An 11,188-nucleotide genomic window follows, 5' to 3' on the forward strand; every position below is an offset into this window, starting at 1 on the left:
AAGCTGTATGGCGAGGAAATACGGCTCTGAAGTTTGTTTACGCTTCCTAAAGGATCACTAGCTATTGAGATGTGGCGTATGGAAATCAAGCGATGTCAGTGCTCCCTCCAGGCTGCTGGGTTGAGAGCGGTGGGGGTTCTTTATGCTCCGAGCGCTGGCTGCAGCTGTGCAAAGATGAAGAGGTCATAAAACAGCATGAAGTGAATGCTGGGAATGACGGAAAAAAAAAAAAGGATATATTTTGTTTTGTGAAGAAAAGTCCTTGCAAAACGCATGCCTTAATGATGGGTACGTGTTAAAGTGATTGGACACGTTTTGTTTTGCTCTATTTCAATATGTATGCCTTGAAACTCATGAAGAAGGCACAAAGTTCTACCGCACAAACCCGCAGCCTCGACCCCAAGAGACCATGGTGGCCGAGCCAGGCCCGTCCCGGGAGCGTTTGGTATCGCTGAGCCCAGCACCTCCCTTGGTACGGCACTGCAGCGGGATTTGGGGTTTTTTTGGTGTGTTTGGCTGAAGAAGGAAAAAAGAAGAAAGCAGAGGGCTTTCCGGCCTGGCCCCGAGCCTGCATATCATGCTGTTAAAGCGCAGACACCGTGGGACAGGAGCTGGCCGTGTCCCCGTCGATGCGCACAAGCCCGGTCCCACGCAGCCGTTGCCGCCCCCGGTGGGTGCCAGTCCCGTTCCCCCGGGGCACCGGCCGTGCTCCCGCCTACTCCCACCCCATCCGCTGCCCCCATCCCGGCCGGGCCGGTGCCCCGGGGCGGCAACCATACGCTTCTTGTTTAAAAAAAGTTCTTTTGTACGTTTCTACATCACCTGTCTTCAGAGCCGTGCTGGGGACCGGCGGCGGGGAGGTGACGGGAACCGGGGCGGGGCGGGGGGGGGGAGGTTGTTGCTCACCGGGGCCCGGCGGACCCGGAGCGGTTCTCCCAGGGTTTGGTAGGCGGCGGGAGGCGTGAGGCGGTGGGGCTGTCCCCCGTGGGCGAGGCGCGGGGGTGCCGTAGGCCCGGCGGTTCCTGCCCGTTCTGTATCAGCCGCAGCACCTCGGCGAAGGAAGGGGCGGCGGGCGATGGCGGCGGCGGCGGGACCGGGCCGGGCTCCATTGCGCGGGATGGACCGTACTACCGCGGCGGGGGGTGGAGCGGGAGGTACCATTGTAGGAGAGGGGGGAAGGGATGGTACCACTGCTGCTGGAGGCGGGCGGTGCCATTGCAGGGGAGTAGCGGTGTCACTGAGGGGGGGGGGCCAAGCCGCCGCGATGCCAGGTGATGGGCGACGCAGCTGGCAGCGACGGTTGGAGGGGGGCTGAGCCCCTCACACTGTGGCTGCCATGGAGGTGCTGCTGGCTGTCGCTCTGCTCCTGCTTCTGCCCCGTGAGTAGCCCCGGGACCATCAAGAGTAGCCCCGGGATGACCGAGACCGGTAGAGGGGAGGGGGTGCGAAGGCTGAGCATCACCCAGCCGGTAGCCGTGGCGGCTGGGACAGCGTGTCCCTAACCCTGTCCGTGTCCCGTCCCCCTCCTCGTGTCCCCTTGCAGCTAGCAGGGCCACCGGACCGCTGCCCACACTGGCCCCGCCGCTGAGCATGATGGTGGCCGGGCAGCGCCAGCGGCTGGTGGTCTGCGTGGTGAGCGACCTGGCCCCCGGCTCCGGCCACGCCGTCTGGATCTCCGGTGGGAACGGCAGCACCCTGCAGTCCTTCACCTACGGGACCTCCCAGGAGGACGGTGGCACCGTCTGCACCGTCTCCCTCCTCCCCGACGACCCCCCGGCCGAGGGGGATCTCGCCTGCCATGTTGGAGCCAACACAACCTCCCCGGCCCACAGCTCCAGCCCCATCCGTGTCACGGGTACGGCCCTGCAGCCACCCTTTCTACCCATCTTGCTTGCTCCCCGCTGTCCCACCGGTCCCCGGGCACAGGGGCCAGCAGGGAGCAGGTGCGAGGTCCCCCTTCCCCGGCCGACATCGCTGCCGACGTCGGGGCGTGCAGGAAGGGGTTTGCGGCCGGCCCTGCCGCACACCTGGCACCGGGTCGCCGCTGTCGCCTCCCCAGCTGCTCTCTTATCCCGCAGGCGACGAAGAAGCGGCAGAGCCGTGCACGGCTGGTGAGTCTCCAGGTTGTGCCGTGGCGGGAATGCCAGTAGCCGGGGAGGGAACGTGGCTGGGCTCCTGGCAGGGACCTGGTTGGGGCCGTGCGGTGGTCAGGGGGGGTCCTCAAGGCGGCGTGGGGCTGGGGAAGAGGGGATGAAGCTCTATCTCAGTGGGTCAGAGCTAACCTGCTCTCGGGGACAGCACAAGAGTGACACGAGGTATCTCAGGGACACGCGAGGGTGACAAAAGCCCACGACGGGTCCTGGGAAACCTGTTGGGCCTGAAGTCTCTGGGACAATTCCCCGGGCCCACGGCACAGGAGGGCACGTGGTTGCAACGGGGTGCCCCTCTGTTGCAGTGCCGCCGGCCCGCGCCTCGGCAGCCCTGCTCGTGGCCGTCCGCGTGGTGCTGCTGAAAGTCGCGCTCTCCGACGCTCTCCTCACCTCCATCCTCCTGGCCCAGAGCTGAGGGTCTCGGGACGGAGGCCCACCCCTGAGGGGTAAGTCCCCCTCATTTGACCTGGGGGTGCGGAAGGTGCCTGAAAGATTCCAGAGGGTGGAGAAGAGCCCCCCTCCCCCAAAATGCTGGATGGAGACACCCTGTGTTCTTTGGGGGGCTGCAAGGGGGGGGGGGGGGGTAACTCTGCATGGGTAGGGAAGAGAGAGGGGCTGCCATGTTTTTGTGGGTGGCAGGGACCAGGAATTATCTGTGGGGGTAGGAAAGGACCCCAGATTACCTGGGGGAAGGGAAAGGACCCTGAATTACCTGGGGAGTAGGGAGGGGACCCCGGATTGCCTGAGGAGTAGGGAAGGGACCCCAAATTACCTGAGGGTAGGGAGGGGACCCCGGATTACTGGGGGGGTAGGGAAGGGACCCCGGATTACCGGGGGATAGGGAATGGATCCCAGATTACCAGGGGGTAGGGAAGGGACCCCAAATTACCAGGGGATAGGGAGGGGACCCCGGATTACTGGGGGGGTAGGGAAGGGACCCCAAATTACCTGAGGGTAGGGAGGGGACCCCGGATTACTGGGGGGGGTCAGGGCAGGGCCCCAGGTTTGCAGGGGCAGGGAGGGACCCCGGAGGACTGTGTTGGCGGTAGGAGAAGGCGACCCCGGGAATGGGGGGGGGGGGGGAATCGGGGGTCCCCCCTCCGTACCGGGGCCATGTGCGCACCGGCCGCCCCCCACGTGTGAACTGAGCGGGACGACCCGGAAGCGATTCTACGGCGGCCGAGCGGGCCCCTCGAATGGTTGGGATTGGTCGGGCGAGCCACGCGCGCCGCTGGGATTGGCCAGCGCCGCGCGGTTACTATGGTTACCGGGAGGGCGTGGTGGTAGTCCCGGAAGCGCGGCCCCGGAAACGGAGCCATGGCTGCGGTGGCGGCGGTAACGCTGCTGCTGCTGGTGCTAACGGCGGCGGCGGCGCTGACGGGAGGCGACGACTCGGACTGGGTACGGCTGCCCAGCAAGTGTGAGGGTAAGCGGGGCCGGAGGGGGGTCCGCCGGAGGGTCGCCGCCCCCTGGCTCCTCGGGCCGGGCCTGGAGTCGGGGCGGGGGGGGGGGGATGTTACCGATGAGGAGGCTGCGGCCTGCACCGCGCCCCTACGGGCTGCCCCTCTACCCGTCGCCAAGGCAGGAGCAGAGGGTCCCGCGGCTTGTCCCCGCTGGCGGTTGTCTTCCGTCATCCCCTAGATGAGAGGTTACGGGGTGCCCCGGCAGTCGGTGCTGTTCCCGGTTGGCACTGATCGCCCGGCCCTTCGTAGCTGGGGGTCGGTCGTCTCCGCTGCTCACAGTTCGGTCTCAGTGACGCTTTCCTCCCTGAGCTGCCCCTTGATTCACGAGCAGTCAAAAAGGCTTCGCAGTCAGGTCGTGACGGACCTTTGCCGTCTGTCGTGGTTTCCTCTGTCTTTGCTGTGCAGGGAGGCGCGGAGCTTGGCAGCAAAGACAAAAAGGAAGAAATGAAACTCCGCAGCTCTGCGCAAAGCTTTCCCTGCCAGGGAAGTGACTCTGGAGACGCTGATGGCCGAGCTGTGCCGTGGCACCTGCGTAACCACAGAGAAGCATCATAGCGAGCACTGACCATGCGCTGCTCCTCTTCCTGCCCAGGCCTGGAACCCATGTCAGCGCGGAGCGATAGCCGCGGGCAGCACCTGGATAACTGGACCCAGCAGTGAGCGCTCGCAGGGACGCCGCAGCAGGCGTGGTGTGGAGAGGGATGTCCTCGAGGCCTGAGTCCAGAGGGGCTGCAGGAAGGAGCACTCGTCCCACCTGCGAAATAGCTGCGGTCACTTCCAGCCCCTGGTGCCAGCAGAGTAAGGAAAGCGCAGGAGGTGCGCACAGGGCGTCTCGGCATGTGCACGGCAGCCCTGGAGAAGCCACCTCGCTCTCCTCCTGCCTGCGGCACATCTCTCCACTCACGTCATCGCCTGGGAGAAGATGCGGTGGCTCGTCGCTGTCGGACCGTTCCTGCTGGGGCTTGGCCCTTCTCCTAAAGCGGAGCTTGAAGAAGAGGTGGCTCCCGGCAAACAGGAGCCTGCAGCACAGGACAAAGCTTTCTCCAGCCTCCTGGGACCCTGGCTTTGGGGGAGGAAGGGCCACACCACGCCTGGCTTCCATTCTTCCATTCCTCCGTATTTCCATTTGTAAACTCCCAAAATATTTCTCTTCTGCTCTCTGTTTTTATAGCTCTGTTGGACTTTTTGTTACAGAAGAAATAAAGCTTTTGTTTCTTTTTCTTTTTTTTTGTTTTATAAAAGAAAACATGCGCTGTTATAGAGCTGTTGGTGCTGATCTCTGCTGCAGGCAGTGCCCCGTGCGGTATTGCTGGAGCTGACAGCCCCTCGTGTCAGCATCTTGTCCTGCTGTCTGGCCCACTGAGCCCTGCCAGCTTCTCGGTCCCCAACACAGCCCCCGTGTCCCCAGGGCGCTGAGGGAACTGTTACCCAGTGTCACGAGGAGGAGCTGTGGCCCACGCTGGGGCTCGCATTGTGAAAAGACCCCATCCTCTTCCAGGAGGAAGGGAGCGGCTTATGGCACGGAGGCAGAGGCTTCGGTGGCTGTGAAACAGAGCTGTTGGGAAACCTGCAGGCAGAACTGGTGCCGTCTGCCATCCCAGCTGTGCCACAGCAGCTGGCTGCGTAGATGTGCTTACACCGAAGCGTTGATTCAGGTGTTCCTGCTTCAAGGGATTTCCAGTGGAATCAGTTGAGCCGTTCCCAGTTATTTCTTTGAATGGCCGAGGCGCCTGTTTTCTGCTCGCAGCGGGACTCCTGGTGCTTGTTTCTGCTGCTGTCCCGTCCCCACGTGCTGCATCACGCTGCCCATCAGAGCAGCGAAACCCCCCTAACCCGCCTGTGCTTTCCTTCCCGCAGTGTGCAAGTATGTGGCGGTGGAGCTGAAATCCGCTTTTGAGGAGACCGGCAAGACCAAGGAGGTGATTGACACCAAATACGGCTTCCTGGACGGGAAGGGCTCTGCCGTCAAGTACACGCAGTCGTAAGTTGGAGTGGGACGGGTGGTCTCCTGCCACTGTCGCTGCCTGCGGTCTGCAAAACCGGGGGCTTTGGGAGCCTGCGGGCAGGCTGCGCTGTGCGCATCTCCTCCGAAAAGACTAAACTGTTCCAGGGCTGGTGGGCTGGGGAGGGCAGGGCAGCCAGGGGGTGCTCCTTCTGCTTGCGGGGAGTCTGGGAGCCGCAGAGAGCTCCGCCATCGCACCGGCTGGACTGAGGCTCGCTCTCCACCCTGGCTGTTCTTGGGGGGGGCACTGCCGAGCCCAAGCCCTCCCTCCTGTCCGTGCAGGGACATCCGGTTAATCGAGGTGACGGAGAACATCTGCAAGCGACTGTTGGATTACAACCTGCACAAGGAGAGGAGCGGCAGTAACAGATTCGCAAAGGTGAGGGCTGTCTGCCAGTCCCAAGCATCCCTCACCCACACCGGCGCCAAACCAGGGTTTGTTCTTCCCATCCTGTGGATCCCTCACCAGCGCCCAGCGTGCGAGGCCGCGCTGCTCCCCAAATCAGGTGTGGGGTGATGTCCTTGGGGGGGGTCCTTGCCCTCACCTACATCGAGGGAGCCAGGGTCTGTCTTGCCTGGCCCGTGTCTTCTTGGTTTTGGGAGCAGGTTTGCAGAGGGGGGACTCGCTGCCACTTGAATTCCCTCCCGGTAACGCTGATGCCCCGGGGACCCTGATTTTGGCTGGCTTGCACGTACCTGCACCCCTGGGCAGGGTCGCGTGGCCGGTGCTGGGAGGGGGGAAATGGGAGCCTGGTGACAGGAGCGCCACTTGACCAGGCAGCACTGCTCCCCCCAGGGCATGTCGGAGACGTTCGAGACCCTGCACAACCTGGTGCACAAGGGCGTCAAGGTGGTGATGGACATCCCCTACGAGCTGTGGAACGAGACCTCTGCTGAGGTGGCCGACCTCAAAAAACAGGTACCTGGGCCCAGGGGGAATTGACTCTCGGCAGCCACCATTGTTCTTGTGGGCCGGAGCGCAGGGGAAGAGAGGGTCTGCTGGGAACGGGGTGATGGCAGGACCGGCCACCCCCATCCTGGTCCTGCCCCAGCGGCGTGTGGCTGGAGCCAGGCTCTCCTCTCTGCGCTAGTGCGACGTGCTGGTGGAGGAGTACGAAGATGTGATCGAGGACTGGTACAGGCACCACCAGGCAGAGGATCTCTCCCAGTTTCTCTGCGCCGACCACGTGTTAAAAGGGAAGGACACAAGTAAGTCCTGGCCGCTGCCAGGGACACCGCAGGCACGTTGGGGCAGGCGGGGGGGAACCCCATCAGGGCACGGGGGAGCCCTGCTTCTCCCTCAGGGCCCCCTCTCGCCCCTCTCCTCCCCAGGCTGCCTGGCAGAGAAGTGGACTGGCAAGAAGGGCGATTTGGCCAGCGTGGGGGAGAAGCAGAGCAAGAAAAAGAGCGGGAAGAAGAAGAAAAAGGGCCGGAAGGATGAGGAGGAGGGAGCTGCCAGCCTCCCAGCCGCAGGGGAGGCCCTGGAGGAGAGCGGGGTCCAGGAGGAGGCTCCGCTCCCCCACAGCCCATCCGATGAGCTGTAGGGATGCAGCCCCAGCCCCTGGGGTCTCACCCCACCGTCTCCCGCGGGAACCAAAGGAAAAGGGACTTTGCGGTGCGGTGTGAGAGACTGGAGATTTGGGGGGGGGGGGGGGGGGATGCTACGAGCGGGGGTGGGGGGTGACACGGAGCCACCGACCCGACGCTGTTGGGGCTCCGGCTACGGGAGGGGCCCTGGGGTCGGCACCTCGTCCTGCCCGCGTTGCCCGCACCTTGCCCGGACTGTAAATAAAGCCATTTTTTTCCCCAGAACCGCCGCCGCTGCCCGCTGTGCTTCGCCCGCCGGGCCGGACCCCGTTCCCGCGGTGGGCGGGGCTCCGCTCCTTCCGGCCCCGCCCTCGACCCGGCCCCGCCCCCCCCCCACCATCCTCGTCGTCCAGCCAAAGGTCGGGGCCGGGATAGGGAGGGGCGTGGCGGCGGGCGGGAGGGGGGCGTGGCGGGAAAGGGGTGGGATGAGAGCGGGGATTGGAGGAGCCGCAGGGGGGGCGTTGGAAGCGGCGGCGGGGATTGGCGGCGCGGCGGGGGCGGGGGCTGGAGGCGGGGCCGCCGTGCAGTGGGGCCGGGGCCGGGGCCGGGGGGCCGGGGCCGGGGCCGTGTCGGCGGGATGGTGGACAGCGTGTACCGGACGCGATCGTTGGGGGTGGCGGCGGAGGGGTTGCCGGATCAGTACGCGGACGGGAGGGCGGCCCGCGTATGGCAACTGTACATCGGGGACACGCGGGGCCGTACGGCCGAGTACCGCAGCTGGCTCCTGGCGCTGCTCCGCCAGCACCGCTGCCGTTCCGTCCTCGACGTGGCCTGCGGCACCGGGTGAGGCACCGAGCCCCGCGCCCGACCGCTCCCCCCACCCCCCCGCCCTAGGTTCCCCTCCCCGGCCCCAATTTCCCACCTCCCACCCACCCCCGGGCCCCCTCGGCTGCCCCCGGTCCCGCTGACAACCGTGTCCCCAGGGTGGACTCCATCATGCTGCTCGAAGAGGGCTTCCAGGTGACCAGCGTCGACGCCAGCGACAAGATGCTCAAGTACGCGCTGAAGGAGCGCTGGGAGCGGCGCAAGGAGGAGTCCTTCGACCGATGGGGTGCGGGGGGGGGGATGTGGGTGGAGGGGGGGGGGGGGCCCATGCGGACACCGACACCCCAACCCCTGTACTGGGGAATCTGGCCTGAGCCCCTCCCGTGGCTCCCCTGGTCCTTCGTGTACTGTCCCCTGTCCCTCGCCGGTGCTCGGGCACCTCGCGTGGGTGCTGTGTCGGCCAGGTGGCCTTGCTGCAGGAACGGGCAGGGACCTGCCGGAGCCGGCTGTTCGGCAAGCCCAGGCCATGGCCCTCGCCTGCCTGCTGGCCCCAGGCCGGATCCGGCGCCCGCAGGGTCCAGGGATAGGCTGGGTGATGCTGGGCTGGGGAGGGGTCTTGTAATGCGGGGAGGGGAGAGGCTGTTGGGTAGGTGGGGGGGTGTCCCTGCCCTCATCTGGTCCCCTGTGTTGCAGTTATCGAGGAGGCCAACTGGCTGACACTGGAGAAGGACCTGGAGAAGCCGGGGGACGGGTTTGACGCAGTCATCTGCCTGGGCAACTCCTTCGCACACCTGCCTGACTTCAAAGGTGAATTGGGGGGGGGGGGGGGAAGAGGAGGGGGAGTACCTAGACACATGTGCACAGTGTCTCCCAACAGGCTGAGAACGTGATCAAACTCATGCCATAAGTGGGGCAGGGTATTACACACGGTAGAGTTGCTGTGTCATGGTGTGGCTCCAGGGAGGCTGAGAACGTGCCCCAGTTCATGGCATGAGTGGGGCTATTGTGTCCCACAGTGGTGGTGGAACTATTTGCACCTATGTCACGTCTCTGGCAAGGCTGGCGACACACCCAGACTTGTGCCACAAGCAGGGTGGTGGGTTCCCCACGTGGCTTGCTCTGCCCCAGTGAGGCTGAGAACTTGCCTGAGCTCATACCATGGGTGGGGCTGTGGGTTCTTCAAGCTGAGACTGGTGGGGGGGGGGGGGGGGGGATGGGGGGGGCCCGCTCTCTGCATGTGTTTGTATGGGCAAGATGGAGCTCCACGGGCTGTGCTGTGGGGTGCAGCCAGTGCCTGGGGACACCATAGTTTCCTCCCCAGGGGACCAGAGTGACCACAAGCTGGCCCTGCGGAACATCGCCAGCATGGTGCGGCCAGGGGGTCTCCTGGTCATTGACCACCGCAACTACGATCACATCCTGGCCACGGGCTGCGCACCGCCTGGCAAGAACATCTACTACAAGGTGGGTGGCCGGCGGACCCTGCCCCGTCCCACACCCCTCTGCCCCAGCCCCCTGGCCCCGACGGGGCCACGCGGGGCAGGGAGCAGGACTGTGCCCAGGCTGGGGGCCACCACGTCCCCACAGGACACAGACGTCCTCCTGCGGTCCCCAGAGTGATTTGACCAAGGACATCACCACCTCGGTGCTGCTAGTAAACAACAAGGCGCATATGGTGACCCTGGACTACACGGTGCAGGTCCCCCCCACTGAGGCGGGGGCAGCCCCAGAGCTGAGGTGAGAAGGACCACGGTGGGGAGGGGGTGGCTGGTGCCTTGCCCTGCTGTCCGTCCCCCTCCCCACCTCACCCTCATTGCCTCCTTACAGCAAATTTCGGCTCTCCTACTACCCGCACCGGCTGGAGGCCTTCACAGCCCTGCTGAAAGGTGCCTTCCAGGGGAAATGCCAGCACAGCGTCCTGGGCGACTTCCAGCCCTACACACCAGGGCAGGCCCACGTCCCCTGCTACTTCATCCACGTCGTGAAGAAGATGGCCTGAGGGAGCCGTGGAGATGGAACTGTGGTGGCTGGGAACAGCTCTGGGGACAAGCAAGAGGCTGGGGACATTGCTGACAGCAGCCTGGAAGCCCCCTCCCCTTAATTAAGAGCACTCATGAGAGCTACCGGAGCCAGTGGTCCGTGTGTCCGTGTGTCCATGTATGGGCAGGGTATGGCGCAAGGGGGACGGCCGCAGCTGCCTCAGGCCTCTCGTCGGGGAAGGAAGGGTCCAGCCTGGGGGGGAGCATGGGGTGGGTGCAGGCACAGCTTCACCCCCAAGCCCCCAGCTACAGGTGCCAGTCAGGCCCGGGCCGGGGGGTTTGGGGCTCCCCGTGACGCAGAGGCAAGGGTGGGCCGGCTCCTGGGTGGTTGCACATCTCTGCCGAGCCCCCTGCAGCACCACTCAGAGGGGTGTAGTGCAACCAGTTTTCTCCCTTGCACCCCCCCCAGCCCCAACCAGGCTCTGATCCCCTTTTCTTGACACCCCTCAGCAGCCCCCCTTCCCTCCCCAGGGCTCCCAGTGCGGGGAGACTCCGCAAACCGCACCAGCGCTTTTGCTGTGGCTGCAGCTCCCTCCTCACCCACCCTGGGGAAGAGGTGGTGGCCAGATCCAGCAGCGCATTGCGGTCAGGAACGGTTCTGCCTGAACACGCTCAGGTGCCAGAGCCGGAGCAACAGGGCTGAAGGCACGCGTCAGCTGGATCTTCATGCGCGAACCACCTGCAGCTGCTGGAGAACCAGCCCTTTGCTGGGAAGCTGGTCCTTGATAGCCACGCTTGGCTCAGGGACACGACTGCCACCAGTTTCAGCACGGGCAGCAGCAGGGCAAAGCCTGGCAGCAACAATCCCTGGGGCTGGGCTGCGCACAGACCCCTGGTTTAACGTGGGGCTGCCCGTGAGTCGCACCAGCAGCTGCAGGGACCTGGCCGAAGGCAGCTGCTGGCCGGCTGGCTGCCACACGCAACTCAAGTGCGGATTTATTTGGCATCCTCGGCAAAGGCCGGGAAGCAGGACACACACAAGGGTGCTGGCAGCTGCCATGAGACTGGAGGGAAGTGAGAGGACTTTGGGGAAGGGGGGGTCTGGGCCAACTGGCACTCGACACACATTAGGTTAGCACAGAGAGGGCAGCTCTGGGCTGCTCCAGCCAAGGGTTGAGTATTTCCAAGGCTGGAACCCTCCCTCTCCCTGTGACAAGTCTTTCCTAGTATCTGGCGGAAATT

General features: G+C 64.8%; 3 protein-coding genes across 5 annotated transcripts; 2 read left to right on the plus strand and 1 right to left on the minus strand.

The window, feature by feature from the left end:
* Window positions 1-36: 36 nt before the first annotated feature.
* Window positions 37-1,153, minus strand: C30H6orf226 (chromosome 30 C6orf226 homolog). Of its 2 annotated transcripts, none has more exons than XM_049833582.1 (2): window positions 907-1,153; window positions 37-164 (listed from the first exon to the last, which is right to left on the minus strand). In XM_049833582.1, exons 1-2 carry the CDS (start codon window positions 1,107-1,109, stop codon window positions 86-88), a joined length of 282 nt encoding a protein of 93 aa, XP_049689539.1. In that variant the 5' UTR covers window positions 1,110-1,153; the 3' UTR covers window positions 37-85. The 2 variants fall into 2 exon arrangements, 1 of the variants encoding a protein (XP_049689539.1); XR_007510109.1 differs by having other exon boundaries at window positions 133-207; window positions 907-1,034.
* A 102-nt stretch (window positions 1,154-1,255) lies between these two features.
* On the plus strand, window positions 1,256-7,252 carry CNPY3 (canopy FGF signaling regulator 3). Of its 2 annotated transcripts, XM_049833581.1 has the most exons (8): window positions 1,256-1,379; window positions 1,544-1,855; window positions 2,079-2,111; window positions 5,471-5,594; window positions 5,898-5,994; window positions 6,412-6,534; window positions 6,707-6,824; window positions 6,948-7,252. In XM_049833581.1, the coding sequence occupies exons 1-8, from the start codon at window positions 1,337-1,339 to the stop codon at window positions 7,157-7,159; spliced, it is 1,062 nt and encodes a 353-aa protein (XP_049689538.1). In that variant the 5' UTR covers window positions 1,256-1,336; the 3' UTR covers window positions 7,160-7,252. The 2 variants fall into 2 exon arrangements, with proteins under 2 accessions (XP_049689538.1, XP_049689537.1); XM_049833580.1 differs by lacking the exons at window positions 1,256-1,379; window positions 1,544-1,855; window positions 2,079-2,111 and adding an exon at window positions 3,285-3,576.
* Window positions 7,253-7,737: 485 nt separating this feature from the next.
* Window positions 7,738-10,095, plus strand: GNMT (glycine N-methyltransferase). The gene is made up of 6 exons (XM_049833579.1): window positions 7,738-7,985; window positions 8,126-8,253; window positions 8,661-8,774; window positions 9,289-9,431; window positions 9,583-9,704; window positions 9,795-10,095. Exons 1-6 carry the CDS (start codon window positions 7,780-7,782, stop codon window positions 9,964-9,966), a joined length of 885 nt encoding a protein of 294 aa, XP_049689536.1. The 5' UTR covers window positions 7,738-7,779; the 3' UTR covers window positions 9,967-10,095.
* The last annotated feature ends 1,093 nt before the right edge of the window (window positions 10,096-11,188 follow it).

The sequence above is a fragment of the Accipiter gentilis genome, chromosome 30 (assembly GCF_929443795.1).
Source record: "Accipiter gentilis chromosome 30, bAccGen1.1, whole genome shotgun sequence".
Lineage (NCBI taxonomy): Eukaryota > Metazoa > Chordata > Aves > Accipitriformes > Accipitridae > Astur > Astur gentilis.

Excerpts from the sequence above, each read along its gene's own strand:
- CNPY3 (XM_049833581.1), top strand. The coding sequence starts at position 1,337 with ATGGAGGTGCTGCTGGCTGTCGCTCTGCTCCTGCTTCTGCCCC. Across the intron at positions 1,380-1,543 it reads TCTGCTCCTGCTTCTGCCCC|CTAGCAGGGCCACCGGACCG; the intron begins GTGAGTAGCCCC and ends GTCCCCTTGCAG. Across the intron at positions 5,995-6,411 it reads GCAGTAACAGATTCGCAAAG|GGCATGTCGGAGACGTTCGA; the intron begins GTGAGGGCTGTC and ends TGCTCCCCCCAG.
- GNMT (XM_049833579.1), top strand. The coding sequence starts at position 7,780 with ATGGTGGACAGCGTGTACCGGACGCGATCGTTGGGGGTGGCGGCGGAG. Across the intron at positions 8,254-8,660 it reads GGAGTCCTTCGACCGATGGG|TTATCGAGGAGGCCAACTGG; the intron begins GTGCGGGGGGGG and ends CCTGTGTTGCAG. Across the intron at positions 9,705-9,794 it reads GGGGCAGCCCCAGAGCTGAG|CAAATTTCGGCTCTCCTACT; the intron begins GTGAGAAGGACC and ends GCCTCCTTACAG.
- C30H6orf226 (XM_049833582.1), bottom strand. The coding sequence starts at position 1,109 with ATGGAGCCCGGCCCGGTCCCGCCGCCGCCGCCATCGCCCGCCGCCCCT. Across the intron at positions 165-906 it reads TCCGGGTCCGCCGGGCCCCG|CTGCAGCCAGCGCTCGGAGC; the intron begins GTGAGCAACAAC and ends ATCTTTGCACAG.